Genomic DNA, 17,850 nt, shown 5'->3' with positions numbered 1-17,850 from the left:
AATTTAAGGGACATGAAGTTAAAATAAAGTGAACAAGTATTAATAAGCAGTCTATTACTGTATTTTCTTCCAGCAATTCTGGGCATTGAAAACGATCTCAAAGCACAAACTCTTTCCTGCTTGGGTGTCCCAGTACCTTTTGAGACTGAAGAGGTAAGGTAACCTAATCACTTCTTGAGAAAGCATGTAATGTATTACTTTAGCATCGTCAACCCATCAGATTCCTCACTTCCTTTCCATTTTTCAACATTTCCTTTTTATTCCCGGGAAGTCTGCTCCAGCTGAGGAGTGTCTGGTAACATCTCACCCACGCAGAGAGCACCCTTCTGTTCACCTCAACTTTGATCATGCCGTTCCCCTGTGTCCTGAGCCCAAGTCTGCCAAGCCTTGAAGCTCTGGAGAGAGCGAGCTCCCCAGGCTTTCATCCAGTGTCTATAAATTGTCACATCTTATACAATCGTCAGAAGTTACTTTGCTTTGTTAACTGTCACAATGAATCGGAAGCAACAAACATGAAAGAGTAAAGAAATTGCAGGTAGTGGTGCCTGAAGGGAGAGACAGGAAAACCACAGGACGCACAGGAGCAAATAGCCTGTCACAGTTTAATGGCAGTTGAGGGCTATTCATAAAGATGACCCTGAGTAATGAAGAACAAGTTAAATTATTTTCAGAAAACTATGTTTTAAGATAAGGAAAGAGAGGTGCCAGAGAGTTTAGATTTTTTTTTTAGACAAAAATATTTTTTTAATTGGTAAAAATAAAAGTTTTGGTATTATCTAAAATAACTAAATAAGGTAGTAATTTATATATTGTTTAATCAAACAGGATTTTCTGTCTTCCTTTCAGACACTGATTCAATGTGATTAAAATTTTTTTTTCAATATTTGTCTTGTGAAATAATTCTCACCCTTTTAGAAAAAAGATATGATTTGGGGAGACAGTGATTAATTCTGTTCTTTGTTCTGTTCATTTTTAGTAACATGAATGATTCAGATTCTGAAAGAAGAAAAAGAATGACAAGTAGGCAATCCTTTTGATTTTTCCTTTGTTCTGTTCGTTTTTAGTAACATGAATGATTCAGATTCTGAAAGAAGAAAAAGAATGACAAGTAGGTAATCCTTTTGATTTTTCCAGCTTTAAGGATTATTACATAAAAGCAACAGGAAGTAATTACTGGAAGTTATTACTCCCAGTTTTCAGCTCTTGTTTTGTTTTTAACTACAAAAACTCTAGATGAGTGTATTTTAGTTGAGTTGAAGTGTCATATATGAGCCTTTCCAATTTCAGATGACTTTTAACTTGATTATGATAGCCCTGCTTTCAGTAAGTTTGCATATTGATGTTAAAATAATATGGCCTTAAAAGATGGTGGAGAGACAAGGAAGGTGGTGTGGTTTATGGTGGAAAGAACATGAGTTTTGAAATCTGACAGATGAACCTCATCTTGCCACTTTTTTGCTGTATAATATGAAAGATATTTAACTTCCCAATTTTCAAGGCCCTTAGCTATTATAAAATGGGCATATTTTGCAGGGATGTTGTAACGATGAGCAATAATATATGTAAGTTATCTTGTTACAGTGCCTGGGCCATAATACACATGTAGTAAATGGTAATGCTAAAAATAAATCACCTTTATATACTGCTTTCAGTTTACCATGTGACTACACTTGGCTTGGAGAAGGAAAAAAAAGGGAAGTTAGTCCTTTTTGCAACATGGGTTCTAAGAAGATCAAAGAAGTTAAGACAAGTACTCAAGTCCTGGAGTACTCTTGCCTTACTTAGGACTGCTGTGGAGAGCTAGTGTGTGTCATCAGGACGGCTGACTCATGTTGATGAGATAAGAGTGGTGCTAATATTCCATGTTAAGTTAGAGGATGAGACTGCTTCTTGACTCAGGACACTATTGTAGAAATAAAAGCAAGTTGAGGGGCTTCCCTGGTGGCGCAGTGGTTGGGAGTCCGCCTGCCGATGCGGGGGACGTGGGTTCGTGCCCCGGTCCGGGAGGATCCCACATGCCGCGGAGTGGCTGGGCCCGTGAGCCGTGGCCGCTGAGCCTGCGTGTCCGAGGCCTGTGCTCCGCAACGGGAGAGGCCACGGCAGTGAGAGGCCCGCGTACCACAAAAAAAAAAAAAAAAAAAAGCAAGTTGAGTTTTTACAAGGAAGTGAGTAATCAATCTTTGGGGATCAGCATGGATTTAGCTGCCAGCCACTTATGTTCACTGGTGCAATCATACAGAATTTATAGGCCAGCTCAATATGGACTATATCAGCAATTAAGAGAAAAAAGAAATTGAGAGAAGAAAATGTCGTGGCTGTCTTCAGTATTTGGATTTGTTTGGTTATGACAGGATGGATGAGATGGTAAGATGAAAGACATTTAGTGAATTCAAGGCTGCAGCTTTGAATTCTTTTAGAGAAATAATAAATGCTGAACAGTGTACTCTCAAGGAAAGGAAAAATTAATTTCCACAGTGAGCAATGGGAAAAAGTTCCAGACGAGATTAAAAAAAAAAAAGTACAGAATTAGATAACTTCAAAGAATCCTATGAACAGATCTACAATTTTCTGATTTCAGGTAGTTTGTGCATATCAACACATAATTTGATCCAAAGTACTTCTGCTTGCAGCTACAAGTCCCAGCATATTTTAACAGTATTTCGTTGCCAGGTTTCTATAAAGTGTTGGTCAAGTTTGTTAAACTTTTTTTTTTTTTTTTTTTTTTTTTTCTTTTTTTTTTTTTTTCTTTTTGCGGTATGCGGGCCTCTCACTGTTGTGGCCTCTCCCGCTGCGGAGCACAGGCTCCGGACGCACAGGCCCAGCGGCCATGGCTCACGGGCCCAGCCGCTCCGCGGCATATGGGATCCTCCCAGACCGGGGCACGAACCCGTATCCCCTGCATCGGCAGGCGGACTCTCAACCACTGCGCCACCAGGGAGGCCCAAGTTTGTTAAACTTTTAATTGGGTGACTCCACTCTCCCTCTGCCTAAGTCGACTGCTTCCACAATTTCCCTTGCATGTCAGTTTCCTTTTCGTCTAAGGATTATATATATTTATTGTGTATATGTGTTTTTATTTTAAAAGAGTTCTGCATGAATTCTTTAAAATTTGGAAGATGCAAACTTGTAGAAAGAATAAAAAGATTCCCATCACTCAACCACAGTTGCTATTCACTTTTCGATGCATTTATTGACACTTGTAGTCTCTTTTTCTGTGTGTATTGATTAGGAGAAAATGTAGTAGTAATCATGTTATGGTATAATTTTAGATCCTTCTTTTTTTCACTAAAAATAAACATTTCCCTGACTACTTCATTCTTTATAATGTAACATTTTTAATGACTGCATAATATATCTTTGAAAGGGTATGTAATGTTTCACTTAACCAGTCCCCTATTAATAGGCATTTAAGTTGTTTCTAGTTTTCCTTAATATAAATAATGCTTTTTAATGTTTAAATTTGTTCCCATAGACTATATTCCTAGAGAAGTAGAATTACTGGGTCACAGGGCACTTGTATTTTAGATTATCTGTCATGTCTTGGCAGCTCTTTAAAACCAAGTCAAAGTGGAATTTGTGTGTTCCCTCCATTCAAGTAACTCAGAAAAATGTTGTTCAGAATCACAAAACAGTGATTTCTGGAGTCCTCTCAGAATTTCTTTCAGGCCAGTGAGGATAAACATCCCTCCTTTCCACCTAGTTGATAAATTATCTTGGAAAAGTCTCATCTCAAATAAAGACATAACTTCTGGAATGTGCCATTATTATAATACTTTTCAAGATTTAATTTTATTTATTTTTGGCTGTGTTGGTTTTTCATTGCTGTGCACAGGCTTTCTCTAGTTGTGGCAAGCAGGGGCTACTCTTCGTTGCGGTGCGCAGGCTTCTCCTTGCGGTGGCTTCTCTTGTTGCGAAGCACGGGCTCTAGGCATGCGGGCTTCAGTAGTTGTGGCACATGGGCTCAGTAGTTGTGGCTCGCAGGCTCTAGAGCGCAGGCTCAGTAGTTGTGGCACACAGGCTTGGTTGCTCCGCGGCAGGTGGGATCTTCCCGGACCAGGCATTGAACCCATGTCCTCTGCATTGGCAGGTGGATTCTTATCCATTGTGCCACCGGGGAAGTCCCTATAATACTTTTTAGTATGAAAAAGTGCATGGTTACTATAAAAAATATAAATTTACAAAGAGTTTTGCCTGCATGTAACCTTTCCTATTTGCTCTTGGCAACAACAGCATTAAGCATTCCTACTGAGTCAGACCTGAATTCTGTGTTTGAAGAGCAGCAACTTTTTCCTCCCTTTATTTGGGCTGCAGGATGAATCTTCTACTTTCTCCCAGCTTTATAAAATGCTTAGTGAACTGAATATGGTGAAAACCAAATTAATGATGAAACACTGAAAAGAAAAATAAAACATAATATTGCTCATGATGCAAAAAAAAAGTTTTTCCTGTACCATAAGATAATAAATACTGTACATTGTTTATAAACAATCAGAATTGACTGATGCTGATCATTCTTCTCATTTGAGCCTTCCGGCAAAGTTCTTAAAGGTTATGTCATTTCAGTGGTAATTTCACATGGCCTGTGTCGACTTAGTCATTATTGTTCCATGATGAACTTTTCCCTCTTGTTTAAGCTGTTAATCCTAGATACGTGCTGAAGAACTGGATGGTAGAATCCGCAGTGCAAAAAGCAGAAAGGAACGATTTTTCAGAGGTAAGTTGGTTGACTTTTCTGGGCTTATTTTTATTAATTTAAAACGAATCATACTTTAAACACCCTGATTTTGTTTGCAGACATGCTAAACCATACCTTTGCCAGCACCAGCTTCCCAGCTTCTCATTACCTGGTCTCTCTTTTTTTTTAAATCAGTGAATCATTTTCTCATATTTCAAAATTTACTCTTTAATGTGTTGAAATTTTTATATATTCATTTGATATATCTACATTATTTGAACTTCCGAGGGTCTGGTTCTGCTAGTCATTGTTTATGTTCAGGGATTTTGGATTTCAATCTCAGAAATCCAGTGAAGCCTGATTTGAGGGTGCATCTCTCCAGAGGGAATTAGCTTTTGCATGTACCAGGCATCTATGGCACTAGCAACCTGGGTCCATGAAATGAAATCTTGACGTCCGTGAAGATGAATGCACTGCATCTATACACATCAGCTTGGATGAATCTAACATATAATGTTTGGCAAAACAAGCAAGTGGCAAAGGAATACATACAATGTGTTACCACCCCAATTTACTCTAAACATGTAAAACCATGTCTTTAGGGATATATGCATATATAGTAAAAGTAACAAAATGAATAAAGATGATATCATCTTTGGACAGTGATTGATTTGCAGTAAGGAGGAAATTTGAGTTAGGGAAGAATATTCAAGGTTTCAACCATATTGGAAGCATTTTATTTCTGAAGCTGAGTGGAGGATACACAGGTATTTGTCATATTATTCTGCATACTTTCTTTTATGCCTCAAATATTTCCTAATTAATTGTTTAAAAATGCATTGCACACAGTGTATTTCTTAGAAGAGGAACAGCCCCAGCACTCTTGCTGTCACTCTTCTGTCCTGCACTGGAACAGACATTATTAATGATCGCGGCCCCCTTTCTCTCTCAAATGGGTCACAGCCTTAGGATCCTTCTCATCACAGCATGCTGTGTAGTCACTACCAACTGATCAGAGTGGGCACGACAGAGAAACTGTTCTTGCTATTTCTAATTTGGAACTTGCATTAACTTTACATTTCAGTAGTTTAATTAGCCTGACAAATCTAAGTTTTCATTTTAGAAAATAAAATATTTTTAAGTGTAATCTTTAGGGTATTAAGGAAAAACAAAGAGAAGGAAGCTAACTCAGTATTTATCTTTAGATAAATTAGTCTAAGCTGGGGAAACCAAACAGTGGGGTTTTTTTGTTTGTTTTGTTTTTTGCGGTACGCGGGCCTCTCACTGTTGTGGCCTCTCCCGTTGTGGAGCACAGGCTCCGGACGCGCAGGCTCAGCGTCCATGGCTCACGGGCCCAGCTGCTCCGCGGCACGTGGTATCTTCCCGGACCGGGGCACGAACCCCTGTCCCCTGCATCGGCAGGCGGACTCTCAACCACTGCACCACCAGGGAAGCCCCTAAACAGTGTTTAATAAGATGTTTTTGTTGCCTTGTTTCACCTTCCTTCCCCCTCTTTTGTTCCCTCCCTGTTTTCTCCCTTCCCTCAAAATTATACTTGAGTAAGGATGCAGTGCCCACCTTGGGTGGGGAGGTGTCTTCCTAGGTCCAAGTAAACATTCAGATTCATAAGACTATTACAGACTGCTTTTGGCCCCCCTTGATTCAGAAAGATACAGGACAGAAACACAGCTTACCAGCAGGGCACCATTAGGTTCCTCCTTTGCAGGAGTTCTTGAAGCATCCACGCAGGCAGGGAGGTACAGTGGTAAAGCTCAGGTGCAGGGGGACACGATCCACACTGGGAAGATGCAGGGCCAGCCCTGGCTGAAAAGCTGCACGTTCTACGGAAACCAGTATCTCTTCTAACAGCTCCATGGGCATAGTTTCCAATATCCCCACAAGAGACCTGCCTTATACACTAAAGAAAGTACAACGCATTCTATCAGGTGTTTACGGTCCTCCCAGGACAAATGCTATGTGTCAGTCATAAGCCGTGTTGTATGGTGATACAGTGGACATACGTATACCACCTTATCAGGTTACCAGGGGAACAGATCCAGAAAGTTAACTAAGGGTTAAATTCTCATGCAGGAAAAGAAAAAGATCTTGTTAAACTTTTAGACCTATAACTCTTTACACATACACCTTGTGTTTACATTCCTGCATCAAACATTTCTTGAGAATTCACCCTCTGCGAGTTGCTGTGGAGAAGTATAAAAATCTATTCAGGGAGCTTTTAAACTAGTAGGTAAGATTAGATAGGTATAATATTTATTATATATACTTTTTAAATGGAGGTATAGTTGAAATATAACATTTTGTTAATTTCAGGTCTACAACATAATGATTTGATATTTGTATCTTGTGAAATGCTCACCACAATGAATCTAGTTAGCACCTGTCACCATACACAGCTACAATTATTTTTTTCTTGTGATGAGGACTTTTGAGATCTATTCTCTTAGCAACTTTCAAATATACATACAGTATTATTAACTATAGTCACCATGCTGTACATTACATCCCCACGACTTAATTACTTTTATAACTGGATGAAAATATACATTTTGATCCTAGAATTATTGCTGAAAGAGGTGTGTTTGTTGATCCCTCAGTTTATACCATGGGACAAAATTGCAAATGAAGCAGTATGAGTTGGAATCCATGCCCTTGATTTGGAAAGAGCGTAAATCACTGACATCCTTTTATTTTTATAAATATTTTAGAAAATTATAATTCTCTTAATGCTGTCAAGGAATTTAGAAATGATCGGGAATTATATGTATTCTTTGTGACGCTGTACATATTCACTCTCCTGTTTCAGCAAAAAACTACTACTTAAGGAACTTTCTCTGGAACAACAGAAATTTTAAGTAACAGCTATAGTTGAAGTTTTAATGAAACATAAAATGTTTAAACATTTTCATGCACATTTAAAATTTACCTTGTCGTCTCAGAAATTTAGAAAATTAATAAGGGTCCTGATTAAGATCATCTATATTTATCTACTTTAAATTGTTTACCAGGTCCATCTCCTCCAGCAAGTTCTTCGCCGTCCTTTCCAGAAGCATTCTGCGGCTGAGATAGCAGGCTATTCCTCACCTACTCCTTCCTGGGCCAAAGAGCTCAGGGTGAGCTGCTCATCTTAACCTGGGAAAAATCAACTAAGGGATACTTCTATCACCGAACCCAGCACAGAATAACCTATTTGACAAATTCTTAATGACCACCGACATTTTCTTGACAATCCTGCATTTCATAATAATGGTTATATATAAAAACATTTTTTAACCAAATAAAGTGGACCTATTCTCTGGAACATGTTTGTGGTCATTTTTGTTTTAATCAATTTAATGAATAATAACTACCTGAGTTATTCTCAATAACTAAAAAATCTTATAACCATCTTTTAATGAATTTGTAAGTTTTCATCTAATACCATGTACCCAGCAATTTGGGGTACATCAAATAAGAATATAATTTAATTGTACTCCTCAAGCTTTTTTGTCTTGTTATAGTAATTTTCATTTACCAAAGAGAATAGTTTAATGAACCTGATTTACCATTCAACCAGCTTATTAAGTATCAATGCATGATAATCTTGCTTCATTTACACCCCTACACACCTCCCCCTTGTTCCTAGTTATTGTTTTAATTGAGGTATAATTTATATATCCCCAAGTATTTTAAAGACATTCCCAGACATAGTTTCATTTAATCTATGAATATTTCTGTATCTCTAAACGTTAATGACTTAAGACACATACATACAATACCATATCACCTTAAGACACTTTTCTGTCTGTGCATAAACTGAATAATAAGTATGTGGTGATCGATTGATCAATCCCTAATGGTGTTGAAAGAAGGGATGTGACTGGTCACTATTCATGATATGTATCTGTTATTTATGTAGTGATTTGTGGGTTGAAGGGCTAATAGCATGTTTATACTTTGCATAATTACTAACTACTAGTTAAAACTAATTACTAGTTAAAATAGCATGGCAGCAAATGTGAACCATGTTGGGGAATAGTGTTATTTAACTAAATTGTGGTAATTAAAACTTGTGCATGTTGAACTCTGCAAAGAAGGACTATCTGGACCATCTATTTCCTAATGTTTTCTTTTATATCCTGTAATAAAGGCAGGGATGGAGAGAGACAGTGCATTCAACCTTTTGGTCCACCAAAATTATATCAATATTTTGACCACAAAATCAGTTAATTCTTTTCTATAGCTTTTCTAAAATACACATTACCTAATGCTAAAACTCACAAACGTTTTAATGTTTGGATTTTTATAGTTTTTCCCCATAAAGTAAATGTACAGTATGGATAGAAGTTAGGAGACCCGGGTGGCGACCCAGCTCTGTGGGATGTAGGTTAAGCACATCTTCAGGCCTCATTTCTTCTCTGTTAAGTTAGGAATATGTTTGAATTGATGGTTTGGGGGTCATCTGTGAAGCCCATAACAACCACATCTCTCCCTTTCCCTTCCCCAGTCCCCTGGGTCCTACTCTCTGAGCCCTCCTTTTCCATAGTGATGGGTCCCAATGCTTAGGAAAAATTTAGTGCACCTTACCAGTTTTAATTACTAAATATTTTGGTTTTAAAATCTGAATTTGCTTTTTCATTGTTGTTTTAAATGTCAATTTAGAGCTTACTTTTTTCCAAATATTAAAACATAAGATTAATTATCTTCCTTAAGTAGAAAATAACACATTAGTTATTATTATTATTTTTGGCCACACCGCCCAGCATGTGGGATCTTAGTTCCCCAACCTGTGCCCCTTGCACTGGAAGCATGGAGTCTTAATCACTGGACTGCCCAGGAAGTCCAACACATTAGCTATTATTTTCTACCCACTTTAAGAAGATTTTGAGGTGTTTTACATTAAAAAAATAAATAAATAAAACAGAACCATGGAAATAAAACTAAGAAAATCTAAAAGGACTCTCAGAAGCCAATTAGAGAAGAAAGATAAGGGTAATAGGAACTTAAGATAAACTGGTTGTTAAAATTAAGCATTAAATTTATCTGAGGGAAAACATTCCTGGTTGAAGAATGTAATTTGATTGCCTTTTCCTGTCTTTAAATTTTTATTTATAGCAACTTATGGCATTATAATAACAGAGAATCCAAAAATTATCTAAAAAACTATTTTTTCCCCAATTACTATGTTATTCAACCATTAGAAAACCGAAACCAAACTAGGGTATGTCCAAGACTCCCATCAATCAAGCAATGAGTCTCAAAGAAACTAAATTCACTCTACCTCTCCTGGTTTTTTCTTTTTCTTCTTTCGATTTTTCTGAAAGTTCTGGAGGTCATTGAGATGGAGATGGAAAATATGTCGAAGATCAACAAGACTTTAGAAGGCCTAGGATTTTTAAAAGGTCAAGTATATTATAAAATAGAACTGATATTGCACTAGATTTATACTATTTCTAGAAATACCATCTTAAGGAAAAAAATTTAAACTTTTATTAATTTGATGCTTCGTAACATAATAAAATAAATGAACATAAGACATCATTTTAGTTAACTTGGAAGGGAAGGTAAACTCCATTGAAGTGGAAGTACACAGGAAAGATACGTACATTCAGGCAGATATTCTAAATTCTGTGTTGGGTTAAGGATTATGAATGTACTCGAGAAACAGGGAGACGTTTCCTATTTGCATTTCTAGTCTGAATACTTCAATATTGTATTTAAAATGAGCAAGATGTCACGGAAACAAAGTAGCAAAAATGCACTTGAGGTTAGCAATGATTACACCCATCACCCAAAGATACTTCTAGGTTTCCCTTAGGGCATGTTGCTTCTCTTCTTTTGCAAAGCTTTCATGAGATCCGACATGAAATCCTGCTCCCCGCCTCCCCCGCCGGGTGGTCCCGGGTTCGCCTGCCTCTTGGGGGGAGCTGGCGGCCTTTTGACCACCACGGGGGTCGGCTTCGCGGCTTCGGGGGCGAGGGCGGGCGGGGGCGGGGGCGGCGGCAGGGAGGACCCCGCGTCGCCCGCAAACGACGGCGGCGGTGGAGGAGGCACGAAGTTCGGGGGCGCGTCGCTGAAGTCGGGGGGCGGCGGAGGGAGCTCGTCGTCCTCCAGGGGCGGCGGCGGCGGCGGGGGCGGCGGCAGGAGGTCGTGGGGCGGCGCGGGGAAGCCGGCGGCCGCGCCCTTGACCTTGGGGGCCATCCCTGGGCTGCTGCAGCCGACGTCCGAGGACCGTCGCACGGGAGGGGGCGGAGGCAGGCTGGCCTTGGGAAGGGGCTGGGCCATGGGCGCTCCGGCGTCGTGGCTGCCGAGGCCGGACTTCTTGTCCTTCAACAAAGCGACAACAGCATTTATTCTTGACCACACGGCCACGTGGACATGACAGTTCCCGGACAGGTGAGTCTCCGGATTTAGGAAGCGTCTGCCCCCCGAGGGGGAGGCTCAGTCCCTCAGTCCTGAGACTCCAGGTTGTTCCTGAGCTAGCTCACCTCATATTTATATAATGCAGCTTCCCCCAGGAGTTTCAGGCAGCTGAATTGAATCCCTCTGTTTTAGTGATAATTATCATTGCAATTTACATTTTATCAGGCTTTCATTTTATTTCTTTCTTTGCTTAATAACCTCTTGCCACTGGAGATTAGAAATTTTTTTTTCCCCTAACAAAGTGCCCTTATGATTGAGTTTATTTTATTTAGTTCAACTGCTTAGCATGATAAGAAATTAACTGGTAATGTATTTTTTAAAAAAATACAGAACAGGCAGTTTGGGAATTAGTGTTCACGCATAGTTAAGTGATTTCTATTCTGGGATCCTTTTATTGCTTTCAGCATTTAAAAATGTTTTTCTTCAGTTGGCATTACAAAAACCATGAAAATAATAATCTCTGAAAGTACACTGCAAGATGAGATTGTCAGACTTGAGAAGCTAACAAGAATATTAGAGAAACACACCTTAAATGGTCTACTGTGGTTTTCAAAAATTATAAGAAGCTCGATAAATACAGGATTTAACTGTTCCCACCACTGGCTGATGGACAAAATGAAAGGGGAGAATGAAGTGGAAAACTACTACATTTAAGACTGGTTTGAATCATGCATAGGAAATATTCAGTGGAACTTGTATGGTCAATTGAGGCATTACCAATTGGACTAATAACTAAATTATAACTTTTAGCTATAATTTTTAGATAGATTTAAATGAATCTTCATTAATCTCCTCTACTAAAAAAAAAAGTTATAGAGAATGTTACACCAATTTGGAAATTATTTTAAAATGCGTTTTCTTCTCTGTCACCCTGAGGACATATGTAGAACGTTAACAGAAAAATACAATAATGAATATTTTATAGTGGGACCCTGTCAGTACTCTTCTAATCTGGTTTGGGGTCCAGATAGCATTTAATAAAGGGCTTCTGACTAACATGTTGCTCTAATTTATTCAGAAAAAGTAAGTAAAAATCCCAAGGGCTTAAAATGCAGGTGCCACTTTCAGAGAGTGCTAAAACCACTTGACTAAACCAAAAAAAAAAAAAAATTGCTTCAGTCAAAATAAATGTAGCTAAACTAAAAATAGTTACCAACCCTCAGCGTTAAAAAAAATTCTTACATTTTCCCGAAGCTATGATAGTTGGTTTTAATTTTCCATTCTAGCCTATGTAACTTTAAGATAAATATATATATATGAAGCAATTATCTAATGAAATTACAGTGACTTTTGAATTGCTGGAACTCTATTTTCTCCTTTTAAAAGAACAGTTATTAGAATACTGCTAATGGTTTAGAATATGGGCTTACAGGTGACAGTCTGATAGAAGTGGGTCTTACCTTGGTTGTTTCAACATGTCTCTGGGCTTCTCCGAGAACAGTACTCATAGAATGTGCTGCCTGGGGAATCTGACCATTGGCCTGGGTGGTGCCTGTTTTAACTCCTAAGGGGGAGGAAGAGAGACAAGAAGAGTGGGCAAAGGCGGGAGGGAAAATTAGGAGTATGGGATTAACAGGTACAAACTACTGTATATAAAACAGGTGAGCAACAAGGAGTTACTGTATAACACAGGGAACTATACTCAATGTCTTGTAATAACCTATACTGGAAAATAATCCAAAAAAAAAAAAACCTGAATCCCTTTGCTGTACACCTGAAACTAATACAATATTGTAAATCAACTATACTTCAATAAAAAAAATTGTGGGCAAAGTATTTTCAACATTCTTCAGAGTTAATCTGAAAAGACAAAGCAGTTTTATGTCTCCAAAGCAAAATGATTCACAGGTACACAGGGCTTTCGAAAAAACCTGAGGTTCTACGACAATACTTCATGAAATTCAGCAAAACATTCAGGGAAATGAATACTTCATACAAGCAACAAAATCTGGATTAACTGGGGTCCTAGAGAACAGTATGTTCTGCTTTTAAAAACTTTTTGGTGACTGGAAAATGAACCTTGAAAACCTCCTTTATAAAAGAATTGTTGTTGTTGAAGATTTTTCTGAAATGGATGTATCTGGGTTCATACCATGCTATGCACGGGAACAACTTAACGTTATCCTTAACAAAAAATACTTTGAGCACAAAAACAGTAGACAGGGCTTCCCCAGTGGCGCAGTGGTTAGGAATCCGCCTGCCAATGCAGGGGACAAGGGTTCGAGCCCTGGTCCGGGAAGGTCCTACATGCCACGGAGCAACTAAGCCCGTGCGCCACAACTACTGAGCCTGCGCTCTAGAGCCCAAGAGCCACAACTACTGAGCCTGTGCGCCTAGAGCCCGTGCTCCGCAACAAGAGAAGCCACCACAATGAGAAGCCTGTGCACCGCAACGAAGAGTAGCCCCCGCTCGCCGCAGCTAGAGAAAGCCTACGCACAGCAACGAAGACCCAATGCAGCCAAAAATAAATAAATAAATAAATAAATAAATTTTTTTAAAAAAAAGGTGGACAGAGGGGATTGGGCAAAATATACAAACCCCCACTATATCCTGAAATTAGATTTTTTCCCCCCCAGGAAGTCCTGATATGTGCTTCTTTTCCTGCCTTTTTTTTTTTTTTTTTTTTTTGCCGTACGTGGGCCTCTCACTGTTGTGGCCTCTCCCGTTGCAGAGCACAGGCTCCGGACGTGCAGGATCAGCAGCCATGGCTCACAGGCTCAGCCGCTCCGTGGCATGTGGGATCCTCCCGGACTGGGGCACGAACCTGTGTCCCCTGCATCGGCAGGCAGACTCTCAACCATGGTGCCACCAGGGAAGCCCTTTTCCTGCCTTTTTATTTGCCCTTTTGCACAAAAGTGTGCCTAGCCGAGGTTTCACAGTTTTGAGAGTCAGAGAGAAGCAGCTGTGTGTTGATGTCTCTGGCTCCGGAGAGGGCATCCCGGGGGGAGGACAGCCAGCTCTCCACACACTGAGCCTGCTCCTCCCATGACTGAACTGCCTCCCAGACCCCGACCTGAGGTCTCCTCCCTGAGGGAATCCGAGGTTGCCTTAGCTCTGCTCAATACCAGCTGTTCTGCCAAATATTTATGAAATGACTGTGTGCTTGCTTCTCTAAATATTTTCCAAATATTTTGAAAAACCCAAAACTCTACGCAACAACTCAGAGAAGGTCATTAAGTACTTCAGGAGACAGGGAAGAAGGGAAGGTCTGATGAGGAATCAGATACTTGCACTATCTCAAAGTATCTCTGTACGAATTATCAGGTACAACATGAAAAAATTGCACAGGAGAGAAATCGGACAGCACGTTAGCCAAGTGGTCAGAATGAATGTTTCCAATGAGGGGCAATAGACACCATATGGCTCCGACTGGGATACCCCGAGAAGGACACGGCAGCTTAGTCCTGCCCCAAACACATTACCTGAGATGAATTACAAGGAAATATCAGACACATCCAAACTGAGGGACATTCTATAAAATAAATGGCCTGTATTCTTTAAAAAATGTTAATGTCTTGATAGACAAAGAAAGGCTGAGGAAATGTTCCAGAGGAAAGGGGATGAAAGAGACATGATGCCTAAATGCAAACTCCAAATCTGGACGGAACCGGTGCCAGGAAAGAGCATTGCTGTAAAGGCATCATTGAGACGACTGGCAAAACTGGGATATGGGCTGTGGTTTACATAAATATACTCTATCAACATGAAATGTTAAATTTCCTGAATTTGATAACTGTACTGTGGTTAGTAAGGGAATAGCTTTAATTTTTTTTTTTTTTAGGAAATACAAAAGGAAGATTTAAGGGACAAAGGGACACAATATAGTCAATCTACTCTCAAGAGGCTCCAAAAAAAACGGTCTAGGGACAACATATGGCGGGGTGGGATGGGGAGAGGGGGATGATACAGCAAATGTGACAAATACTCAGTATTGGTGCTCTGGGTCAAGAGTCTATGGAAATTCTTTGCATTATTCTTGCAACTTTTCTGTAAGTTTGAAATTATTTCAGAATAAAAATATGTTCGTGTCCATTTATACAATCAAGAGGCTGGAACAGGCTATACCAACTTGTTCTGCTGTGAGGTTTTTTGCTGTAAAATGCATGCTCCTCATTCAGCAAAAGCAGCCATCTCCTTGTTCAGAGCTGCCCTCCTCGGCACATCTGCTCGGTGCTGTCAGAACTTAACACCCTGTGCCACGTAAACACGAGATTATCTCTAAGACTATTTAATGTCTCTCTCTGATTAGCCACATCTTTGCTCTGGAGGGCGGAAAATAACAGGTTTAAACATCTTAAGGTCTTAGGATGTTTAAATTTAAGAGTTTTTCGTAAGGTCTTGTGTCCCATCCCATGCCGCCCCTGAGAGATTTAAACCCCTTAGATTCCAAAGCGCCCAATCTCCTCATTTCCTTTGGTCTCTTCTCTTTCCCCTCTTCCCTCTTTGTATGCATATTCAAAATCTTTCTTTACAGGTAATGGAAACACCTTTGTATAAACAGAAACCAAAGCTGAATACTGAAGACAGTTAGGGGAAATTCCTTGAAAGGGCACAAATTATCAATATATATATTTTTTGCTTCTTTTGCCCAAACACGCACAGCCTGATTTCTCAACAACATAGTGCACACTGCTATGTAACCAGGATGTCTAGGTCTCTGCCAGTCTGCGGGAACAAAAGAAGTCACGTCTATAGCAATCTCTCAGATGCTCCACGCCGCTGTCCTCCCTTAACCAAGAAGTCTAATCTTTTCTGTGGGTTCTCTGCCCCATCCTGAGACAACCCATGGGTACCCACATAACTCATATATCCTGTAGGTGCCACCGATTTCGGATCTAGGTTGTCCTGGGGTCACAGTATTAATGTCCCAGCTGTCAAGTAGCAACACCACCCCTTCTGCTGCCACGTCTCTCTGGCAGACCTCAAAGGAACTAGGGGTGGGAAGTTTATTAAACACATATGAGACCCGCATGTTTTACAGAACTCAAGTGCATTCCCAGGAGGGGAATGATCCCTCATCCCTTTCTTCACCCATGTGGTTTGTAAAGGGCCGATCCTACTACCACGTGTACTGGCATCCTCTTCAGTGCGGCTACGTGATTTAGGTATATATAAGCATGCAATGGAGCCCTTCCAGGGCGTTTTCAAAAGTGGGGCTTTCTCTTTGTACTAAGATTTCCAGCTGTGTGAAAAATGTTAGCCTGGAGAGCCAGTGGCAGTCCTTGCCACCTCATGGGGACACTGCCCAAGAAAGAAACAGTATCTTGATGACTTCGCTTAACCCCCTGGATCCCGCTGTGCCTGAAAGCAGCCTACCTCTGGATTTCCTAGTTTTGTGCCGTAATAAATCTCTCCCCCTTGGCTTTTGTTGCTTAAACTAGATTGAGTTGGATTTCTGCCAATTGCCACGAAAGAGTCCTGATGAAAAACAGTGGCTAAAGTCATAAAATCATTTAATAAGTACTAAAAAAAAAAGCCTCCACGGCTGTTTCCTAATATAAAAGAAAAAACCCTGCCATTTATCAAGAATACATTACTTGTTGCTAAACACTTTGGATGTAGAACGATGCCTCGGGATTTTCAATTGGGTAATCACAGCAGACGCACACAAATCGCCTGTGGTTTGACTCCCAGCCAGTGACCCTGCACCACTTGGCCTTGCCTCTCCAGGACTCTGGGTCAACCATGTGAACAGGGAGAGGGCAGGAGAGGAAAGGGATTCCAGATGAAAAGTTGAAGCGGAGGAGGCATCAGACTGATGGGGCCTGGGGTTGATTGTCTCCAGGCTCTATCCGATGGTTTGAGAGCAGGTCCTGCCCAGGGAGAGTTAGTGCCCGCGCAAGGTCTCCTCGGCTGCAGTTCTTGCTCTGATCTGTCTCTTGTGGGTCCAAGGTCCAGGAAATCTGTCCTCTGTGGGTGACCCCCACTCTGCAAGCCAATGGCTCAGAAAACAGTTGTTGGGGTGATGAAGGAGGCTCCCTGACTAGTGCCCCAAACAGCCCGAGGTTCAAGTGAGCCCATCAGCCAGTAACTCCTCTGATCCCAAGGAACATTTGTTTTTTCAACACTATTCTTGACATTTACCTTAATTTTGGTGGCAGAGGGAAGAGGGCTGTTGCAAGGAACGTATGGTTTGATTTGTCCCGGGCTCCTGGATGGACATGGGTCCCTTAAACACCTTCCAAGAGCCCTAGTGATTTTGTGTGATGAGTTTAGGGGAAGAGAGAGGCTTGGATAATAATATACGAGAAGAACTGAATTTTAAAAGATGGCGTCATTTCAAGCGGGTCTTTGTTGCTAAGATGTGATCACAGTCATCGTGTACGTATGTGTATAACTGAGAAGAATGAACTTCACGTTTATTTGAAAGTGGCTTCCCTTCCTTCTAAGCTCATCATCTTCAGTTCCTTCCAAGCTGGTCACTAATGTAGCTCTTTAGAGCTTAAAATCCCACCCAGCAGGTGCTCATGGCAATACATTCTAAGGCATAAACTGAAAGACAGTTTAAATTGAAGACTTTTTTCCCCTTAGATGCTCAAATGGAAGCATTTAATAATAAGCAGGGATGCTCTCAGTATGGTTTATTTTAAGATCTCAGCACATTTGTCCTATGTAGGGCTGCAGGGCTTAATTTTGATAAATAAGACTCTACAGCAGAACCAAGATGGGTTAATTTACTCTCTACTAACGGATATTCCGTCAAGGAAAAGATCCTTTTTTTTTTTTTTTTTTTTTTTTTTTTCAGTACGCGGGAC

General features: G+C 40.3%; 2 protein-coding genes across 3 annotated transcripts in view; one reads left to right on the top strand and one right to left on the bottom strand.

Annotated features, from left to right (window-relative positions):
- LOC308614362 (protein adenylyltransferase SelO-like) overlaps positions 1–7,994 on the top strand; it is a 29,293-nt gene extending 21,299 nt beyond the window's left edge. Inside the window, exons 16-19 of one of the 2 annotated variants that reach the window (XM_081228713.1) lie at positions 74–153; positions 1,065–1,108; positions 4,635–4,714; positions 7,702–7,994. In XM_081228713.1, the coding sequence (XP_081084839.1) occupies positions 74–153; positions 1,065–1,108; positions 4,635–4,714; positions 7,702–7,824 (327 nt within the window). In that variant the 3' untranslated portion in view covers positions 7,825–7,994. Of the gene's footprint in view, positions 1–73; positions 154–976; positions 1,021–1,064; positions 1,109–4,634; positions 4,715–7,701 lie in introns of both variants that reach the window. The other variant, XM_081228714.1, reaches the window with a different exon arrangement.
- A 1,902-nt stretch (positions 7,995–9,896) lies between these two features.
- Positions 9,897–17,850, bottom strand: part of APBB1IP (amyloid beta precursor protein binding family B member 1 interacting protein) — a 106,004-nt gene continuing 98,050 nt past the window's right edge. The window contains exons 13-14 of the mRNA XM_081228712.1: positions 12,496–12,599; positions 9,897–10,999 (exon numbers count right to left, since the gene is read on the bottom strand). Coding sequence (XP_081084838.1) covers positions 10,487–10,999; positions 12,496–12,599 — 617 coding nt within the window. The 3' untranslated portion in view covers positions 9,897–10,486. The remainder of the gene's footprint in view (positions 11,000–12,495; positions 12,600–17,850) is intronic.

This window comes from Mesoplodon bidens, assembly GCF_964165515.1.
Source record: "Mesoplodon bidens genome assembly, chromosome: 3".
Classification (NCBI taxonomy): Eukaryota; Metazoa; Chordata; class Mammalia; order Artiodactyla; family Ziphiidae; genus Mesoplodon; species Mesoplodon bidens.
This window is presented reverse-complemented; position numbering and strand designations above follow the sequence as displayed.